The 20,373-nt window shown below is 46.9% G+C and overlaps 1 protein-coding gene across 1 annotated transcript; it reads right to left on the bottom strand.

Moving 5' to 3' along the window:
- Nucleotides 1–10,371: 10,371 nt before the first annotated feature.
- LOC149470639 (taste receptor type 2 member 40-like) lies at nucleotides 10,372–11,316 on the bottom strand. Its single transcript, XM_089661098.1, has one exon. The coding sequence runs from the start codon at nucleotides 11,314–11,316 to the stop codon at nucleotides 10,372–10,374; it is 945 nt and encodes a 314-aa protein (XP_089517224.1).
- Nucleotides 11,317–20,373: the final 9,057 nt, after the last annotated feature.

The raw sequence follows: 20,373 nt of genomic DNA, 5'->3' as shown, positions 1-20,373 counted from the left end.
TTAAATGTAATTCCCTGATAAACAACACATTGGGCCAAAGTACAGAAGTTACTACATCTACTGTCAGGACCAACTGCAAGAAGACGTTCACCAGTCCCTTGACAGAGTAGATCAGATTGGTTGGATTGACACTGAGACCGTTCTTCAGGTTCTTAAAGCTAAATACAAGAAGGCAAGTGTTGAAGGAGATTCCCATCCCGAGTTGTAGGATGCTGACAGTGATCAGGAGGATCAACACTGCAGAAGACATTCTGTTGACTCGTTCACCTAGGCAGCGTTTATGGCTTTATGTTCTGTGAACACCAAGGGATTCATTATTGGAGGATGACCGATGCAAATTGTCTACCAGCTTTGGTTGCCTATTTCCATAATCACTCAGAGATGTCAGGTGGATGTTCTGGCTTGTTGCGTGACAGACGTATTCAAAGCAAGGGCACTCTTTCAAACCCTTCTTCAGAGAAAAATTGTTTTGGGATATCTAGTATTGTCCACAGACCAGGGAATGTTAACAGCATCATTGGCCCCTGAGCAAAGTAATGAGCTGGGGCCCCTACCAGCCTGGAACCCACCTACTCTCAAGAATAAGTATCAATAGTTGATAGAATTAAACATGTATTTATTAGGACTTTCAATAAAATGGATTTGAAATAATAAGAAAGCCATAAATCAAAGACCAGTCAACAAAAGGGCACATTACGGGGGATGGAGGAGGCAGAAGGGCACATTACGGGGGATAGAGGAGGCAGAAGGGCACATTACGGGGGATGGAGGAGGCAGAAGGGCACATTACGGGGGATAGAGGAGGCAGAAGGGCACATTACGGGGGATGGAGGAGGCAGAAGGGCACATTATGGGGGATGGAGGAGGCAGAAGGGCACAGTACGGGGAGGGGGGGTTCAGGAGGGCACAATATATGGATCAGGAGTACACAGTACAGGTTCCAGGACGCTTCCCAGGACACGGCCATCCTGGGACAGCTTAATAAAAAGCATGACTGTCCCAGAAAACCTGAGATAGTTGGCAAGTATGATGTCATGCAAGATTATCATGGGGCCCCCATGCGTCTGGGGCAGTGACCAGGGGTGCCCACGCATTAAGCCAGCCCTGCCCCAGACTCAGGCAACTGTGGCACATGCCAGAGATGGCATTGAGCTCAGGACAGGTTTCTCAGCCCTGTGATATCCCTTGTTTGTGACATAGTATTTATGATGTCACTGATTTACAGAGCACAATTCAGAGCCATTATCAAGACCCTTAGGGCTGTTTACACTTACAGTTGGGGAGGCATGAAATGCCAGGGTTGAGCTGCAGTTTTACCATCCCTCAACTGCTCCTCCTTTGGCTGCAGAGGCAGCGGCCACTTGGCTGGCACTACCACCCACTGAGCTTGACCCATTCAAGAGAATGTGGCAGCGCTGCAACAGTCCCGTTGTGCTCTGTTATGGGGTGTTAGCTCAGCATTTAGGGGGATTAAAACAGGGGGTGGGGAGGCGATAGAATTCCTCCTCACTGCTCTCTGAAGAGAGTTCTGAATGTAGATCTCTCTTCAGAGAGCATTGCAAGTCTAAGTTTCATATCAAACTTATCAAGCCTTCACACCAAACTGAATTTTCTCCAGTAAGACTTAGACACAGGGTTAGCGGCTGTGTCTGTCCCAAGACTCTCTGAAGCCTCCGAGAGAAAACAGAAAAACTATTACTATTTGGAATTTTCTCCACTCAGAACTGATATTCTGGAGCCCCCAAACCTGCATCCACAAGAACCCTGTGTGGTCTTTCATCCAACGAACACAGTGGCAGGGTACAGCACTGTCACACATCCAAAACCTGGAGTAATCCTTTATTTCAAATAAGAGGAAGAAGAAGTTACTTTCATGTAAAATGACTTTTTTTTCTTTTTTAATTTCTAATTTACAGAAAAAAAAAAATGATGAAAGAAAATTTGTTGTATATATATATATATATACACAGTATATACTGTATTGCCAAAAGTATTGGGTTCAGGTGCCCCAATCCCCTCCATATCATGTGATTCAGATGCCCCAATCCCCTCCATATCATGTGATTCAGGTGTTCCAATCCCCTCCATATCATGTGATTCAGGTGTTCCAATCCCCTCCATATCATGTGATTCAGGTGCTCCAATCACCTCCATGGACACAGGTGTATACAATCAAGCCCCTAGGCATGCAAACTGCTTCTACAAACATTGGTGAAAGAATGGGTGATAGGTGGCCACCTGGTCAATAAGTCCAAAGACCTCTAAACTTGGTGTGGCCTTCAGATGAGCCCAACAACAGTGCATAGAGAGCTTCATGGAATGGGTTTCCATGGCCAAGCAGCTGCATCCAAGCCTTCCATCACCAAGTGCAATGCAAAGCGTCGGGTACCGTGGTGTAAAGCACACCGCCACTGGACTCTAGAGCAGTGGAGGCATGTTCTCTGGAGTGACCAATCACGCTTCTCTGTCTGGCAAACCGATAGATGTGTCTGGGTTTGGCGGTTGCCAGGAGAACGGTACTTGCCTGACTGCATTGTGCCAAGTGTAAAGTTTGGTGGAGGGGGATTATGGTGCGGGGTTGTTTTTCAGGGGTTTGGGCTTGGCCCCCTAGCTCCAGCAAAGGGAACACTTAAGGCGATATTTTGGACAATTTCATGCTCCCAACTTTGTGGGAAGAGTTTGGGGATGGCCCCTTTCTGTTCCAACATGACTGCACACCAGGGCACAAAGCAAGGTCCATAAAGACATGGAGTAGCCAGTTTGGGGTGGAGGAACTTGACTGTCCTGCACAGAGTCCTGACCTCAACCCCATAGAACACCTTTGGGATGAATTACAGCGGAGACTGCGAGCCAGGCCTCCTCCCCCGACATCAGTGCCTGACCTGACAAATGTGCTTCTGGAAGAATGGTCCAACCTTCCCATAGACACCCTCCTAAAGCTTGTGGACGGCCTTCCCAGAAGAGTTGAAGCTGTTATAGCTGCAAAGGGCGGGGCCAACTCTATATTGAACCCTTCGAACTAAGAATGGGATTACATTAAAGTTCATGTGCGTGGAAAGGCCGGCCGACCAATACTTTTGGCAATATAGTGTATACTGTATATACTATATATATATATATATACACACTATATTGCCCAATGTATTGGGACAACTGCCTTTATCAAAGAATTATTTACAGCATGTGGCTTCCCACCCTTGCTTTACACATATCCTATGGCAAGCACATATACTGTTACATGGTATCTATTTGTATTTTGGGTTTCCAAGAATGAGAATTATGGAATGAAGGGTGCTGAATAAACATATCACAGCTGCACCTCGGAGCTTTAGGAAATAGGATTGATGTGAAGCAACTCTTTAAGAACTGATGTTACAAAAAGTAGAACATAGACAGCCAGAAGGTACCCCATTGTCCATACAGCTCTTTGAGGTTTCCCATTGGCATTGCCAGAGGAGCCGAGAGTTTTATGTATATTATAAATGTGCAGCTTGAGGGACATCAAGGTACCACCGGTGATCAGTATTACCATCCCAATTGACCCAATGATACTTAGAAACATAGACTCATATGACTAAACCTCTTGTAAATGCATTCCTGTTGCATTCGATAAAGGAAGATCTAAAGTGCTTGAAGATTTCTGGGGGAGCAACATTTACCATAATATTAAGGAGGCCATCACCAAGAGACATGAACTCCACCAGTAGGATCCTCCATGGAATCAGGACATCGATCTTCTCCTTCAGCCACGAAAGGAATCTCCATCTGAACTGGACTATTTTAATGAAATAGAAGAAGCAGAGACAGGAAGTCAGCCAGGCAGCAGAGTTTGCTCCATATGTAAGCAATTCATGGTTGGTCACATTTATCACGTCATTCTGGTTATTATGGGAATAAGATGGTAAAGACGCTGAGTATTTCAGAAACGCAATAACAGATGTGAGAGAAGCTTAAAGAAAATGTGATTTTGTTGATTGTGCCCATGTTTTCCCCTTCAGAACTTTTTCTAAACTTGGGAACATGCCAACAAAATTGGTGAGTATGCCAAACATTACTCAAACATTAGGATGAAACCCAGAAGTATCAGAGAAGCATCTGGATCCATGGTTAGATGATGACTGTTCTCCAGAATTCAGACACGCTGTGTAGAAAGCTCCTTTCAAAGAGTTCCTCTTGTCCTGTTCAGTGTTGTATGGGGAGGTGACTTTTAAGTACCATTTAGTGGTGTCAGAGGAACCTTATATACATATATTCATAGGAGTCTGTAGATATACATGTCTGAATATCTTCAAAGCATGGATACAGAGATTTTCATTATTAGCTACACCTAGCTGTCACTCTTGACTCCCTCCACCTGCCAGGTTGTGCATTCTGTAAACAGTGTGAAGGGTTTGTCACCCATCCACATGTTTGACTTATTGCAGTTCTGACCAAGAACAAAGCCCCAACATTCTGTGTCTGCTGTGGAATCTGCTGAGTTCACCGGATCAGCTAACAATCCACTACATGTATCAGTATACCCCCCTGGGGCTTTAACACCCACAGGCCACAAGTATGCATCCATGGACAGCAGAACTTTGTGGTCTGAGAGCTCACTCACTGCATGGTCCAACCACAGTGACCAAACTGTGAAAAGACAACTCTACGGGTCTGTACTAATGATCCTGAGTCAATGGGACCAGCTCCCTATCATGTGATCACTGTGACAGCCAATAGTAGAAGTCATGTGATCAGCCAATCTTTCCCTCTCCCCAGTTGTACAAAACCTATTAAAAGGAAGTCAGGGCTGGGTGGGAAGGGGATAATTGCTGATATGGTCCAAACTTTTATTTTCACTTTGAATATAGTAGGAGAATGTTAAATTCCCTGTCAGTTTATTATTTGCCCTTTATATCTTGTTGGGGAGTTTTCCCTTCATTTCCTGTCCCAAAGACATGACAGGAAGTGAGAGGAAAGCTCTACAGGGACAAGACTTCCTCTAGATGGTTGGCACTGAAATAGATGTCCTCGGTGGAAGATTTACCCTCATATCTAACCTTAACTGAATGACATTTAGGTTTCTCTGCATACTGCAGGCTGTCAACTGTCCTGATTTGCTGGGACACTCATGCTTTTCATTCAGTTGTCCCATGTTACCTATGTCCTGAGGTGTGTCCTATGATCACAGAGTGAAGCTCATTGTCTGAAGGAGGCATCCAGAGGGCAATAGCTACCGTTCAATCCCTCTCCTGCTGCTATAGGCCGTGAGTGAAAGAGCAGTACCACCATTGGCTGCAAGTTTCAATTGGTTGGGTTCTATTGCCCCGAGCATTTCCTACTTCACATGTGGGAAGAGGAGAGAGTAGATCATTTTAGGCTCATTTTCCTCCTGAGGAAGTAGTCTTGAAATATGTAGAGGGTCAGCCTTAGTCTTTTCCCTGTACCTACCTCTGTTTGGAAGCCATCTTTCATCATTGGACAGGTAACAAAATCATTTGGGAAATAGGAGACTTGTCACTTAATGTGCAATTTTATATTTTTTATTATGCTATTGACAAGGCTTTTTTTCTCAGAAAATAGGTGCCGGAACTCAGCCATGACCCCCAACCCCCCATCCCCACCCGCACACATATAAACCCTGCAAACTGCATCAAATAATGGGTGTGGTGAAATGTCATTATCAGTGGGTCTTAGGGGGCATTAAATACCAGAGTGCATTGGGTGGAGAGTGCAGAGTTCAACCTTCTTCTACAGCGGCTTGTTTCTACATCCCCCATCCATATCTCACATTCACCGCTCTTCAGCTCTGGACTCTGCAAGGAACCCCCCCCCCCTCCACTGCCTCTATCTTCTCCCACAACCTCCTTAATGGCTCCACCATCTTCCATATATCTTAATTTTGTTGATGTATTAAGCTGAAGCGCTCTACTACCTCCATGTACACTGTAGGCGTCTCCGTCGCTCTCACTTTCAGGTGGGAGATCATCCAGTGGGGACGTCGGCATCCGCACAGCACCTCAGGAACATGCATCCCTCTTGTCCCCATCCTGCACTCAGTGGGAGCTGCTCAGGAGATCAAATCTATGGGAGCCATTGGGAGACAAGCTGTCACATGTAAACACAGAAGCCGGACTTCTGTCTTTACAAGAGATAGTGGTGAGCGAGGAGCAGGGGCCTGAGCCAGGGGTGGAGGAACTGCGTCCCCCCAGGTTCCAGCTGAAAAAAAGCCATGTTTAAAAATATGTATGTAATAAAAGAACCAAGTTTGGTGTATATATTTTTTAAATGTGTTAATCCTTGTCTTTTTGGCACCAAGAAAGTCCATACATTGAGGCTTGTTCCTTTCTTTGGTTTTGTAATGAAGTTATTGGATGTAGGTGGCCCCTACCCTGCATACTGATTATAGGCACCAGGGGCGGACTGATCATTTGGAAACTCGGGCACTGCCCAAGGGCCTGTGGTCAGTAGGGGGCCCCATGAGTTGTCAGTCCGCCCCTGATAGGCACTAACATTATTGGAATAGATAGACGGATATCGTAGATAGTAATTTGAAAGCTGCCTATATCAGTCTGGGGAAATGCAAGCTGCTTGACTGTCACTGATGTAAATACGCAAGCAACATGTGAACCGAGAATTAATGCCGCTTCCCGACCGCCCTATAACAGCAATACTGCTACGGGGAGGCACGGGTGCGCAAAATCATGTATATATACGTGATTTTGCATCTCCAGGTAGGGGGGCACGTGAGTCCTGACCGGTAAGTACTCTCCGGCGCCCGGTGATTTCTGGCGATCTCCAGTGGGAGGAGAACTGCTTTGTTTACCAACAGTTCTCCTTCCTGTCAGCTCGGCATACTGCTTTGGATGGCTATGCACAGGACAGCCACCCAGAGCAGTGTGCTTACAGTGAAGCACACACCCGCCACCCCCTGGTAAAACACTCCCATTACACAGTTAACCCTTTGATCACCCCTCATGTTAACCCCTTCCTGCCCAGTACCATTAGTACAGTGTCAGTGCTATTTTTTAGCACTGATCACTGTATTGGTGTCACTGGGGATGTCATTGACACCAAGTCAGTTCCTTCCAGTGTCAGAATGTCTGCCGCAGTCCCGCTATAAGTCGCTGATCGCAGCCATTACTAGTAAAAGCAAAAAAATAAATCCCAGTATATATACCGCCATTTGTAAATGCTATATCTTTCACGTAAACCAATAAATTTATGCACATTGGGAATTTTTTTTAGCAAAGACACAGAGCAGAATACATTTTTGGGGTAAATTTATGACTAAAGTTGATTTTTTTTAAATTTTTTACTGGACATGCTTAATAACAAAAAGTCAAAAATATTGTTTTTTTTCTCAAAATTGTTGGTCTTTTTTTTTTAATAGCGCAAAAAATAAAAAACACACAGGTGATCAAATACCACAGAAAGAAAGCTCAATTTGTGGGAAGACAAGAACGTAAATTTTATTTGGGTGCAGCGTTGCATGACCGCGCAATTGTCAGTTAAAGTAACGCAGTGCCGTAACGCAAGAAATGGCCTGGTCAGGAAGGGGGGGGGGGAATCCTCCGGAGGGCGAGGGGTTAAACCTTACATGATTTGGGTTTGTGACTTAGAAAGCAGGCAAGTCTTTGAATAAGTATGTGTGACGGGAGTGACTTTTGGAGGTGGGGGACCTCTGTGTCATCTTCCCAAATTCCCATTATGTTTAACCCACCCTGTGCCTGTTAAGGGGTACAGGGTGTGTATGTGAATGTCTGAGTCTTGTGTATAGTGTGTGTTCCTTTGTTCTCCGCCACATGGCTGTCCATTGTCTGTTTGCCATGTGCTACCCCCCATTGTGCTGTGTTTTCCTGTTCAGCCAACTATTATGGGATGTACTGTTTGTGTATTGGTGTGGGGGTTGGTCAATGCCCTTTGCCATGTGCTTCATCCCATTATTCTGTGTCTTGGTGGGATGGGGAGGGGTGATGATGTATTTCCTGCAGCCTCCCACTGATGGGGCGGGCTGATGATGTATTTCCTGTTCTTGGTTGTGTTTCCCCGCCCTCTGTATATATCCTGTGTTTTGTGTTAAAATAAAGAGTTGTTGGCTTCCTGTATTAAGAAGAGCTGGGTGCTGTCTGTTTCCTGAGGGATTTCAAGGGTGTGGTCCGTGGATGGTGTTCGGACAGGAGAAGCTGTGGTATAACGGAAAAACTCAGTGTGGTCTGGGTTCCGGTTCCGTTACAGTATGGTAGTGAGTGACTTGCATGTTTGGAAGGAGACGAGTTCATGGTATTGAGAATTGGTTACTTGTGGAATGGTGCAGCATCTCAGGTTAGGTAGTGCCTTTGCACACAGGGGCCTCTGGGATGAGTCTTGGGTGTGAACCATATTTGAGAATTCAGAATACAATGAGCATCACACCAATAACATTTGCATGCACAGGTTCTGAATAAGCTGTGGGTCGGAGATCAGCAGCAGGGGTGGCCAGATCTGCCTGGCTACACACAGGAACCTGAGCCCAGACTAGGTGTTGAGATATGGGGATGTATAGCTCAGTGGTAGATGTGTTTTTACAGAGTCCACGGCAGTCGGCTCTTTGGTTCATGGGCATGGAAGCTCTTTTTATTAAAAGCAAACAGTAAGTTCTTACAAGAGCAGGTCTCCCACACAGGGGTTCTTCTGCAGCAAACACAACTAATGAAAAATACTGAGGCACCTTGCACTCGGTCTCACTCCGCCTCAATTGTAGTACCTTTCTGTACAGGCCCACTTCTGGCCTACAAGTATGGTTCTCCAGCCATCCCTACGTTTGCTTACTCTTTCTGAGACTTCTGGACTTCCTCCAGACTCCCTGGACTCACTAGCCGCCTCGGCTTTCCCTGCTTCCCAGACCCTCTCATGATCTCCAAAGGCCCGTGTGGCTGTCCCAACATTCCCCGTCCTTCATGCAAGAACCTCCCCTCACCAGGGATGCAATCTCTGACAGAAACAACCAGGTCTATTGACAAGGGTCTGTCTCCAAATGGCAGCAACCGCCTTTCTGGCTTGTAATAATCCTGACCACCTGTGTTCTCACACAGACTGTAGGCAACTAGCAAAGCCCAGACACAGGACTTCAGGCTCCATCCCACCCAGGGGCGGACTAACAAATCATGGGGCCCCCGGGCAATAGGGGATCATAGGGCCCCTGTGTCCTTGCCCACACTCAAAGCACAACCAAAAAAGCCTATAAAAGGTACCAGGGGCATTTCATGGGGCCCCCTACTGACCCCAGGCCCTCGGACGGTGCCTGAGTGCTCGAATGGTCAATCCGCCCCTGATCCCACCCAATACTCTATGGGCCCTGCAGGCTTCCAGCCTAGATCCGGAATTTGCAAATCCATAGAAAATGTAAGACACCTATTTCTCTGCTGACAAAACATCTGCTGTAGAATTAGAAATGAATCTTTGAGAGTCCTGTGTCCTTTTGTAGACCCATTTATACAATGGCAGGGACTCTCACCGTCACAAAACAGTATATGCTGTAAGCAAGTTTATTAACAATGAAACAAAAACACATCCAAACACCAGCAAACAGGAAACACAGCAAAAATAAAAATGTAGGTGAACTATGCTCCAATAACAAAATATCCTAAATATGGGACCTAGATGCATAACAAAAGCCTAATGAATAAATTACCTATTTACAATATGTACAAAATGTGGAGCACAGGAAAGCAGGGTAAAACTGCAGGTGCAGGGAACAGATGAAAGGGGAAACCAAAACTTGGATCAGGAACATGGAGGAGTGGGTACAAGGTATAGGTACAAGGCAAAAGCATGACCAGGCGCAATGGCAAACAAAATCTAGGAGCGGCCAAACACTGGAATGAGAGGCACTAATAGAGGAGGACCTAAATACTCTCCCAGCAGCCAACAATAGGTGGAAACTGATTACTGGGATCTGCTGGATGCTGGGAGATACCCACTGGTGGACACTAAAACTGCAACCTTCCCCTCTTGGAAGCACAGTGCTACCAGCAGGTACAAGGCAGCAGGGTACAGGGTATAGGTACAAGGCAAAAGCATAGTGAGGAGCAATGGCAAACAGAATCTAGCAGCAGCCAAACACTGGAGTGAGAGGCAAAAGAAGGGGAGGACCTAAATACCATCTCAACAGCCATCATGTGGTGGAAACTGATTATTGGGATCTGCTGGAAGCTGAAAGACATGCACTGGTGTACACTGAAACTACAACCTTCCACTCTTGGAAGCACAGTGCCACCAGCAGGTGATCCAGGTCCTGACACTGTGAGAGTTGTAGAGGAAAAGCACCAAAATCCCCTATATTAGATCTTCTTATCCCTACTTTAGGACACATACATGTTAGCAAGTGTTTGAAACCAGTTGAATTTTTTTCCACTAAGTGCAATTTCCAGTCTCCTTACTCCACTGTTTCCCCGGGCGTATCTTTCCCACAATCATCTTTCTCAGTTTGGGAATGGCATAGATAATGACAGCAGCCTCCATTAAAGGAAAAGGCATGAGGGAGAAACAGCTGATTATCATCATCCCATCAGAAGAGATACTTCTACTTGTACTGATTACCACAAGCCCGATGATATAAGAGATGATAGAGAGTGCAAGAAACCAGATCATTGTTTTTGTTGTGTTGATGAGGACTTGGAGGTTGGGAGAAGAGTTTCCAGAGAACTTCTGTTTCATTTTCATGATATGTCGAATAAGGGATGATGTTGTAAATCCGATGGAGACCAGAGCTAGAAGGAAGGGCAGACAGCAGCCCAGAAATGTGGCCACCAACCTGCATGATGGTTGCATGAAAAAGGCGACAGTGATAAAAGGGGCATCCCGTGTAGTGTTAGTAGAAGGATGTTCCTGAGATACGACGTGAACTTCCCACATGTTAAGAACACTCATGATGAATGAGATGATTGCTGACAGTAGAAGAACCCGAGGTAAGAACAAAGAGAGGACTCTTTTAAAGCTAACGAAGAGCTTATGAGTGAAGTTGGAAATGTTCACGCAATAGTGAGCACAGAGCCAGCCGGTGAGCCAATAGTTGTAATAAATCGGGATCAGCATCAGAAAGGTTAATATTAAATGTACTTCCCCAATGAAAAGCAAGTCAGGCCACAGGATATTAATGACATTGTCTGCAGTCAGGACCAACTGCAAGAAGATGTTCACCAGCCCCTTGATAGAGTAGATCAGATTGGTTGGATGGACTCTGAGCCCGTTCTTCAGGTTTCGAAAGCTAAAAAACAAAATACAACTGTTCAAGGAAATTCCCATCCCGAGTTGTAGGACATTGAAAACGGCCACGAGGGTCTCCACGGCAAAAGACATTCTGCAAACGTGCGTACCAGGAGTGTGCTGATGGCTTTGTGTTCAGCAAAGGCTGAGATATTACTTATGGAAGTCTGACAGATGCAAATAGTCCAAGAGCTTTGGTTACCTGTTTTCATAATTTCATGGCGGTATCATTTGAATGTTTTCACTTGTTGCATGGAAGAAAGATCCAAACGAGGAATTCTGTCAAACTTTTCTTCAGAGGATTTTCATTTTAGAACAACCACTTCATGACCAGCTGAATGTCATCAGGCAGGTTCTCCTTTAACCAGTTTGAATATTCTTACTGTTAGTAAGCTAATGGCCACTATTCAGTGCTCCTACTCCTTGACCTCTCTGCGGCCTTCGACACAGTCGACCACCCCCTCCTCCTCAAAAAACTACACTCCCTAGGCCTCAGAGATTCTGCTCTCTCCTGGCTCTCATCCTACCTGTCACAACGCTCTTTCAGCGTTACCTATAATGCTACCACCTCCCCCTCACTCCCCCTCTCTGTTGGGGTCCCTCAAGGCTCTGTCCTCGGGCCCCTTCTCTTCTCCATCTACACCTCCTCCCTTGGCCAACTCATACACTCTCACGGCTTCAACTACAACCTCTATGCCGACGACACACAAATCTATCTCTCAACCCCCCACCTCACCCCCTCAGTCTCTGCCCAAATCACACACCTACTGAGCGACATATCAGATTGGATGTTGCTCCACTTCCTTAAACTGAACCTCTCCAAAACCGAGTTTCTTGTCTTCCCTCCAGCCCGGACCCCACCCCCCATTGACTTCTCCATCATGTCCAACAACGCCACCATCAAACCCGCCCCGCAGACCAGAGTACTTGGTGTCATTTTGGACTCCAACCTATCCTTCCAGCCCCAAGTCCACTCTTTAACAAACTCGTGCAGACTCCACCTCCGCAACATCGCCAAAATCTGCACGTTCCTAACCCCAGAAACCACTAAACAGCTCATCCACTCCCTCATCATATCACGACTCGACTACTGCAACTCCCTCCTCACTGGCCTGCCTCACCGCTGGCTATCCCCGCTTCAGTCCATCCTGAATACGGCTGCCAGACTCATTCACCTTTCCAACCGCTCTGTTTCCGCCACCCCCCTCTGCCAATCCCTCCACTGGCTTCCGATTGCGCAACGGATCAAATTCAAAATCCAAACGCTGACGTACAAAGCTGTCCACCATACTGCCCCGAACTACATCACCGACCTAATATCCAAGTACCGCCCAACACGCACACTCCGCTCCTCACAAGACCTCCTTCTCTCTAGTTCCCTGGTCTCCTCCTCCCATGCCCGCCTCCAGGACTTCTCCAGGGTGTCACCCATCCTCTGGAACTTCCTGCCCCAACCCATCAGATTATCACCTACTCTCCTCTCCTTTAGGCGCACCCTGAAAACTCATGTCTTCAGGGAAGCCTACCCCACCCCCTGCTAACTTGCCGACCTCCTCCACTCTTCCTACCACTCCATCCCCCACAGCTATCTGCTCCTGTGCCACCATCCCCTCCCTCCTAGATTGTAAGCTCGAAAGAGCAGGGCCCTCGATCCCCTCGTGTTTTGCATTGTATTGGTATTGTTCTGTCACATGTTCTGTCCCCCTTTGTAATGTACAGCGCTGAGCCAACTATTGGCGCTTTATAAATACTGTATAATAATAATAATAATAATAATAATAGTAAAAAAAATGTGTTTAAAATAACTGAAGTCCCCCTCCATATAGTGTATGGGTAACATGTTTGATGAAGCCACAATTTCCTCAGATGGATCTGTCTGCTGGTCTACAGGAAACATTTCAGCACTGTTAAAAGACAAGTATTTATTTTATTAGTTTTCCGGAGGAGATAATAACAGAACAACAAAAATAGACAAAAAAGGAGTTCCAGAATGTGGCAGACCCAACCAGGACAGGGGCTTTTGGAAGGGACTAGGGGCTAGGCTTCTTCCACTTATTATGGCCCATGGAGAGAGCAGATCATTCTCTAATGATGGACAACAATGTGATGAACGCTGAGAGCGAGGCTTGGATTCATTCTCTGAATAAAGACAAATCTTCCCTTCTGGAGTGGATGGAAAGATGTAACAATCATCTTGTACGGGTTAATGGTCAGAGGAAATATGGAGGCCCTCATTCGGACCGGGTTGGAGAAGCTCCTCCATTTTGGACAGAAATATTTATCAACAATCTCCCTCAAGAAGTCACTGAAGATAAAATAAATTCACTTTCAGACTGTTGGAATATTGTACGAGTTTTGTCTTCGGATGGACAGATTTTACAAGTGAAAGAAAACACCTGATAGACAGCATGTGTAATGGACAGTATATTCGGGGGTGGGCTTATTGCCTGTTGATCTGCGGTGGGCTCCCTGATTAATCAAAGCTTTGTCTGGATGCTTGGCTGTTGATTAGGTTACTGTTAATTAGATCACTGTTGACTGTACTGTTTACCATTTCCATTGTTTAGGATAATATGATCAAGCTCTTACCTGACCAGATGTTTATCCCAATGTATAATATTTGTTTTATTGTTCATGTGGAGACCGCCCTTTTTTCTGGAGTGAAAACTAGTGTTTTCTGTTCAATAAATATTTCCTATTTGGCATCTAAGCTGGTCTCCTCTAGTCTTGGGGTCAATGCCCGGCTATAATACCTAGTTCCTGGGTCCCAGTAGCGAGGAAGCGGTTCTCTGATGATATCACCCAATCGGAGTGACAGGTGTTCCATCAGAGAACAAATAGCAAACTATAAAATACAAGAAAACACACAACACATCCTGGGATATAGTAGCTTTGCCCAATGACACCCAACATGGCACACGTTGTTGCCGTACAAACACAATACAATAAAGAGCCTCGGGAGGCATCCAGAAGGTCAGGAGATGTTGGTAAATATCAAGCATATGACCCAGGATATCAAATAGTTCAAAGGCAGTGACAAGAAAATGAAATAAACCAAACCAAAACTAAGAAGTAAATCGAAGCAAAAGTGGGGGAAAAAAAATGAATTAATTAATTCAAAAAAAGTTATCCCAGAGGGTATTAACTGTATCATGAGATAGAGACATAGAACCGGAGGGAAGATGAAAAATGCTTTGTAAGAGAATCACCATACAAAGCCAGTATGTCCAGGGGTGGTGCTTCCACTAGGCAAATTAGGGCACACTGTCACCTAGGGGCACCTGGATGGATGTGTGGGATGCTGCCACATCATGAATGATCCTTCAACTGAGGGGGAAGAAGATGCCCGGTTTCTGGGGTCAGTGTAGCAGCTAAGCTGCTGCTCCTTCCAGTGTTCCTCTCAGACTCAGTCCCTTACTGCAAGCCGGCTGGTGGCTGCTGATCACTGTGGAGTTCCAACCCTTCTCTTCCCATTCATCAATGGAGGCGGAGCTGCACCTGTAGGGGAAGGTAATGTCTGACTTTGATGTCTCGTGTCTGTGTGAGTTTGACCCGGCCGGTCATCCATCACATGTGCAATGTGTCAGTGAGTGATGACATCATCACCATCCCCCAGCCTGCTCTTCTAGTTCTTGCTGGGCCTGCTGATCTGTGTCAGTGTGGGTGGTGGTGTGTTGTATCGGATCTGTCACTGTGTGGGATCACTCTGTTCAGGAGTTCTCTCTGTGTCTGTGGTCTGGACTGCCGGCTATCACAGTGTTTTATTGCCCCCCCCCCCCCCATTGCCTGAGGAATTCCAGCCTGGGATCTGTCAGAGTGTGGGTCCATCAACCTCCACTCACTGCCACTGTCACCGTGCCACTGCCAGCCACAGATACAGTCCGTCCGTGACACTGATCTTCTCTTCAATATTGGTGCTGGTGGCATCTTATGGCACTTATTTTTGCAAAATCAAAGAAATTTAGCAGTTTCATGTTTTGTTGATTGATTATTTTCTACTGTTTAAATTGTATTTATTTATTTATTTATTTGGGGGGGGCGTTGCAAGTAGCTGGTCTTGCCTAGGGCATGAAATAGTCTGGCACCGGCCCTGAGTATGTCCTGCTTATTAGCTGTCGAAGGGAACACCAACAGATGTCAGAGAGGTCCCTGAATGTGGGAGAAAGGAAATGAAGGAGGAAAAGTAGATATAACAAATAGCAAATAGCTAACATTTCTTCCATATGAATAATATCATTACCTATGGCCAGGGCCGTGGATAACGGGGTACCACCAGTCCTCCTGTACAGGGCCCAGGCCAGCAGGGGGCTCAGGCAACTAGGTGAATCAGATGTGGACAGTGAGGGTGATCAGCACAACATCGGGGCAATTACTGGAACTGATTTCCCGTATGGCTTTCTCTGCAGCATCCGTAAAGCTGGCTTCTTCTCCTCTCCCTCCTGCTGGTTTCAGCTGCTGTAGAGAGTGACATACAGGGGATCGGTTCCAGTAATTGCCCACCCCCTCCCCACCGCACCCATAATCCCCAATGTTCAGCATACATTTCCCCCTGCCCCCCTGTGTGCTCCCACACCCGCAGCGGCATGCCTCCTCATCTTCCCACCAGCAGCTGCAAGCACGCAATAGTATCCTTCAGGGTAGGGACTGGGGGAAGGGTCTGGTAAATATGCCACATTTGCTGGCTCCTTCCTTTCCTGAATGAACACAATGAGTGATTGGTAACAATCACAATTCATTCATAATTGAAGCATAGTAAACTGTGTTTTTTTTGGGGGGGAGGGGCATGTTAGGTTGATTGTATGGGACCCTGTGGTTATTAACAGCAACCCTTCTTATGGCTATCCATTGGGTGATAGGTGGTGTGGAGGGAGATTTCCAGAATCAATGTATAGGTTGTCCGGCTGCCGACAAAAAAACATAAGAGACTCCATTTTTGGGATGAGAATGAAGAGTAGAGCAATTTCAGGGGAGAGAGTCAAGGATCCATCATGGACCCTGTTGTAGATCGCAAACACAATGGACTAAAAAGGTCTAATCTTCGGGCACTCCCACCAAATATGAAGATAAGAATCTCAGGCCCGTTTGCACTGCCAATAGGCTTCTGAGGCAGAGGGAACAACTCAGTGGACAGCAAGTGGATCCCTGCACCAACGTGAGAGGATTTTATCATTTTTCTCCCAAGCAGAACCAGAGATGGTAGACGTATGCGAAAACAAAAAAGAGACCTGCCAATCAGCAATAGAAAGATCACGGCCCAATTCAGCAGACCAGGCCCTGGTATTGGGTGGCATGACGTCATTAGAAATAGATTGGAGAAGTTTATATAAAGTAGAAAGCATACAGTATGCCTCGGTATCCCACCAACAGAACACAGCTCTTCAGCTGTTAGGGAACAAGTAGCTTGTCCGGAGGAGCACAGCCTCTCACAATGGGAAGTAGAAAGCCAATCTCCCAGATGTGACCTCTGCTTGGAGGACTATGGGCACTCTCCCAGGGCAGGTTGAAAAAGCTTACATGCAGACCAGGTGGACTGGAGATGTGGGCCTACAGAAGAGGTGTCCATCCCCTGGGGGAGGTCCAAATTATGAAATAAAACAGTCAAGGGGGATGGATCAGATGATAGCCTAGTCCAGTACCACATATAATACCATGCGCAGAGGATCGCTATGGTTAGTGGAAAAGAATCCTGAACAAGTGATAATGTTTAATACCCCAACTACCCCAGGGTAAGGCACATAAATCATAACGAGAGAGGTCCTGTCCCACCATGGTCCAAGCTATAGGGAAAGGGCGCATGAGCCATTCCAGCATGTGGCAACAGGGATGAGCAGAGGGATTTCACCAGACCTAGTTTTACTGCAAAATTATTGATGAAGTCTTGAGAAAGATGGACTGAGCTTCATTGAAACGTGGACAATAAAAACACTGCTGTCGCCTCCCTCCTCTGCAAGACCCATGAGTGCCTCTAAACCAGTCTTGGATTTATATGGATTTCTTTGCATGTGAGCACCTGGGCATTTATCTCACACACAGAGTGTCATGGCTACTAGAGATGAGCGAATCGAACTTGGCGAAGTGGAATTCGTTTCGAATATTAGAAAAATTTCAATTCGCGCCGAATCCGAAAATTAGCATACTTCGGATGCGCGAATCAAAATTTTTCCTAAAATGGCGGCGACATGTGTGGCGACGGAGCGGGGATGTCTGGGAAGGCGCGCAGACAAGGCGCGCTGACCCATAATGCATTCATTCATGACATGTGATCGCATTAGCCAATCAGCAGCCAGCCAGCCAGCACAGTGTAATGGTCGAGCTATAAATGGCGGCCATTTTAGAATTCTCCATTTGCCTCCAGTCATTCAACAGAGGCAGACCTGGCTGTATGCAGGGAGAGAGTTAGGGACACAGAAACGTTACTTAGGGACACAGAAACGTTACTTAGGGACACAGAAACGTTACTTAGGGCCACAAAAACGTTACTTAGGGCCACAGAAACGTTACTTAGGGCCACAGAATCGTTACTTAGGGCCACAGAAACGTTACTTAGGGCCACAGAAACGTTACTTAGGGCCACAGAAACGTTACTTAGGGCCACAGAATCGTTACTTAGGGCCACAGAAACTTTACTTTAGGGCCACAGAAACGTTACTTAGGGCCACAGAAACGTTAATTAGGGCCACAGAAATGTTACTTAGGGCCACAGAAACGTTACTTAGGGCCACAGAAACGTTACTTAGGGACACAGAATTGTTACTCAGGGACAGACACTGAATTGTTACTCAGGGACAGACACAGAATTGTTACTCAGGGACAGACACAGAATTGTTACTGAGGGACACAGAATTGTTACTCAGGGACAGACACAGAATTGTTACTCAGGGACAGACACAGAATTGTTACTGAGGGACACAGAATTGTTACTGAGGGACACAGAATTGTTACTGAGGGACACAGAATTGTTACTCAGGGACAGACACAGAATTGTTACTGAGGGACACAAAACTGTTACTCAGGGACACAGAACTGTTACTCAGGGACAGACACAGAATTGTTACTGAGGGACACAGAACTGTTACTGAGGGACACAGAATTGTTACTCAGGGACAGACACAGAATTGTTACTCAGGGACACAGAATTGTTACTGAGGGACACAGAATTGTTACTGAGGGACACAGAATTGTTACTCAGGGACACAGAACTGTTACTCTCTGACACAGAACTGTTACTCAGGGACACAGAACTGTTACTCAGGGACAGACACAGAATTTTTACTGAGGGACACAGAATTGTTACTGAGGGACACAGAATTGTTACTCAGGGACAGACACAGAATTGTTACTGAGGGACACAGAACTGTTACTCAGGGACACAGAACTGTTACTCAGGGACACAGAACTGTTACTCAGGGACACAGAACTGTTACTCAGGGACAGACACAGAATTGTTACTGAGGGACACAGAATTGTTACTGAGGGACACAGAATTGTTACTGAGGGACACAGAATTGCTACTCAGGGACAGACACAGAATTGTTACTGAGGGACACAGAAGTGTTACTGAGGGACACAGAATTGTTACTCAGGGACACAGAATTGTTACTCAGGGACACAGAATTGTTACTCAGGGACACATAATCGTTGAATTAAAGAGTATGTCAAACAACACGCAGAGGAGTGGCAGAGGAGGCAATGTTTCAGGAGCGAGCAGACGTGGCAGCAGAGGAAGGGGTCGAGGCAGCACTAGTCGCAGCCAGAGGCCAGTGCTCCCGGTGTCATCCAGCGGTCGTGTCTCCACCGACAACCCTGCCGTCATCGATTGGTTGGCTCGGTCGTCTTCCTCTTCCCAGGTCACCTCTGACACCTACAGCCAACGGTCGGTGTGTACGTCAGACACAACCGTTAGTTGGCATGGGCCGGGAGCAAGCCCACTGAAATCACGTGTCCTCTACCTGCCCCTGTCCTTTGGTGTTCCCTCACCAAGCGAAGTATCGCATGCTGTGGGCTCAGCCCCACTGTACAGTGAGGAAGAGCTAACAGAGGGCGGTCAGGAACGGGGGGAGACATCCGCCTCTTCAGCAGCCAGGCGAAGAAGTACTGGCGAGGAGAGTGGCTCGGTAGCCGGTCTAGAGACAGGTCTGTCTCCTGACCCACACGCAGCCGAGGGGGCTAGTAGTGAGGCGGAGACCCTAATTGATGATGAGGAGGTTGATCGCACTTGGCAGCCTCGTCGTCATCAGGCAATTGCTTCCGCATCATCAGGAGAAGAGGGTGGCAGCTTGGCAGCGAGCGAAACAGTCGGTGGGTTGCCCAGGAGGCAGCAGGTTCGCAGCAGTGTCAGTGGAAGCAAACGGCCACGGAGTAGAGCACCAGCTCCACTGCAGCCTACCACCACGGCCAGTAGTGGTGCCGGTGTGCACGGAGGAAGCAGCAGTCAGCCAGTGAGGAGTAGCGGGGGCAAAGTTTCCTACTCGGCGGTGTGGCAATTTTTCGTCAAGCCGCCCGAGGAAGTAAACGTAGCCGTATGTCGACTATGTGGCCAGAAAGTCAAGCGTGGCCAGGGGGCCCATGTTGGGACTACAGCGTTGCATCAGCATATGCAGCGTCACCATTCGGTGGCCTGGGAAAACCGTGATAAAGATACGGCGGTTCTGCCTGCCCCAGCCCCCGCTCCATCACCCGCTCCGTTACTTGCTCCGTCACCCGACGTCAATCGCCCTCTATCAGCCAGTCATATCACATGTGCAGGGCGCAACGGTGTCACGCTGTGCTGCACCTGGTATGCCTTGGCGAACGTAGTCACACAGGGGAGGAACTTCTGAGTGTAATGAACAGAGAAATCGACAGATGGCTGTCTCCGCGCAAACTGAAAATCGGAACCATGTTGACCGACAACGGAAAGAACATGGTGTCTGCTCTGCGTCAAGGAAGGTTGTGCCATGCGCCATGCATGGCTCACGTGTTCAATCTGGTTGTCAAGCGGTTCCTAAAATCCACCATCCCACTGCAAGACATCCTTAAAATGTCATGTAAACTTTGCATGCATTTCAGCCATTCCTACACCGCAAAGCACACCCTCCTTGAGCTGCAGCGGCAGAACGGAATTCCACAGCATCGCCTGATCTGCGATGTTGCAACAAGGTGGAATTCAAC

Source organism: Staurois parvus, unplaced genomic scaffold, assembly GCF_062004578.1.
Source record: "Staurois parvus isolate SC_StPar_1 unplaced genomic scaffold, SC_StPar_1.0 ptg000034l, whole genome shotgun sequence".
Taxonomy (NCBI): domain Eukaryota; kingdom Metazoa; phylum Chordata; class Amphibia; order Anura; family Ranidae; genus Staurois; species Staurois parvus.
Note: the sequence above shows the minus strand (reverse complement) of the source record. Positions and strands in the feature narration are given on the sequence as shown.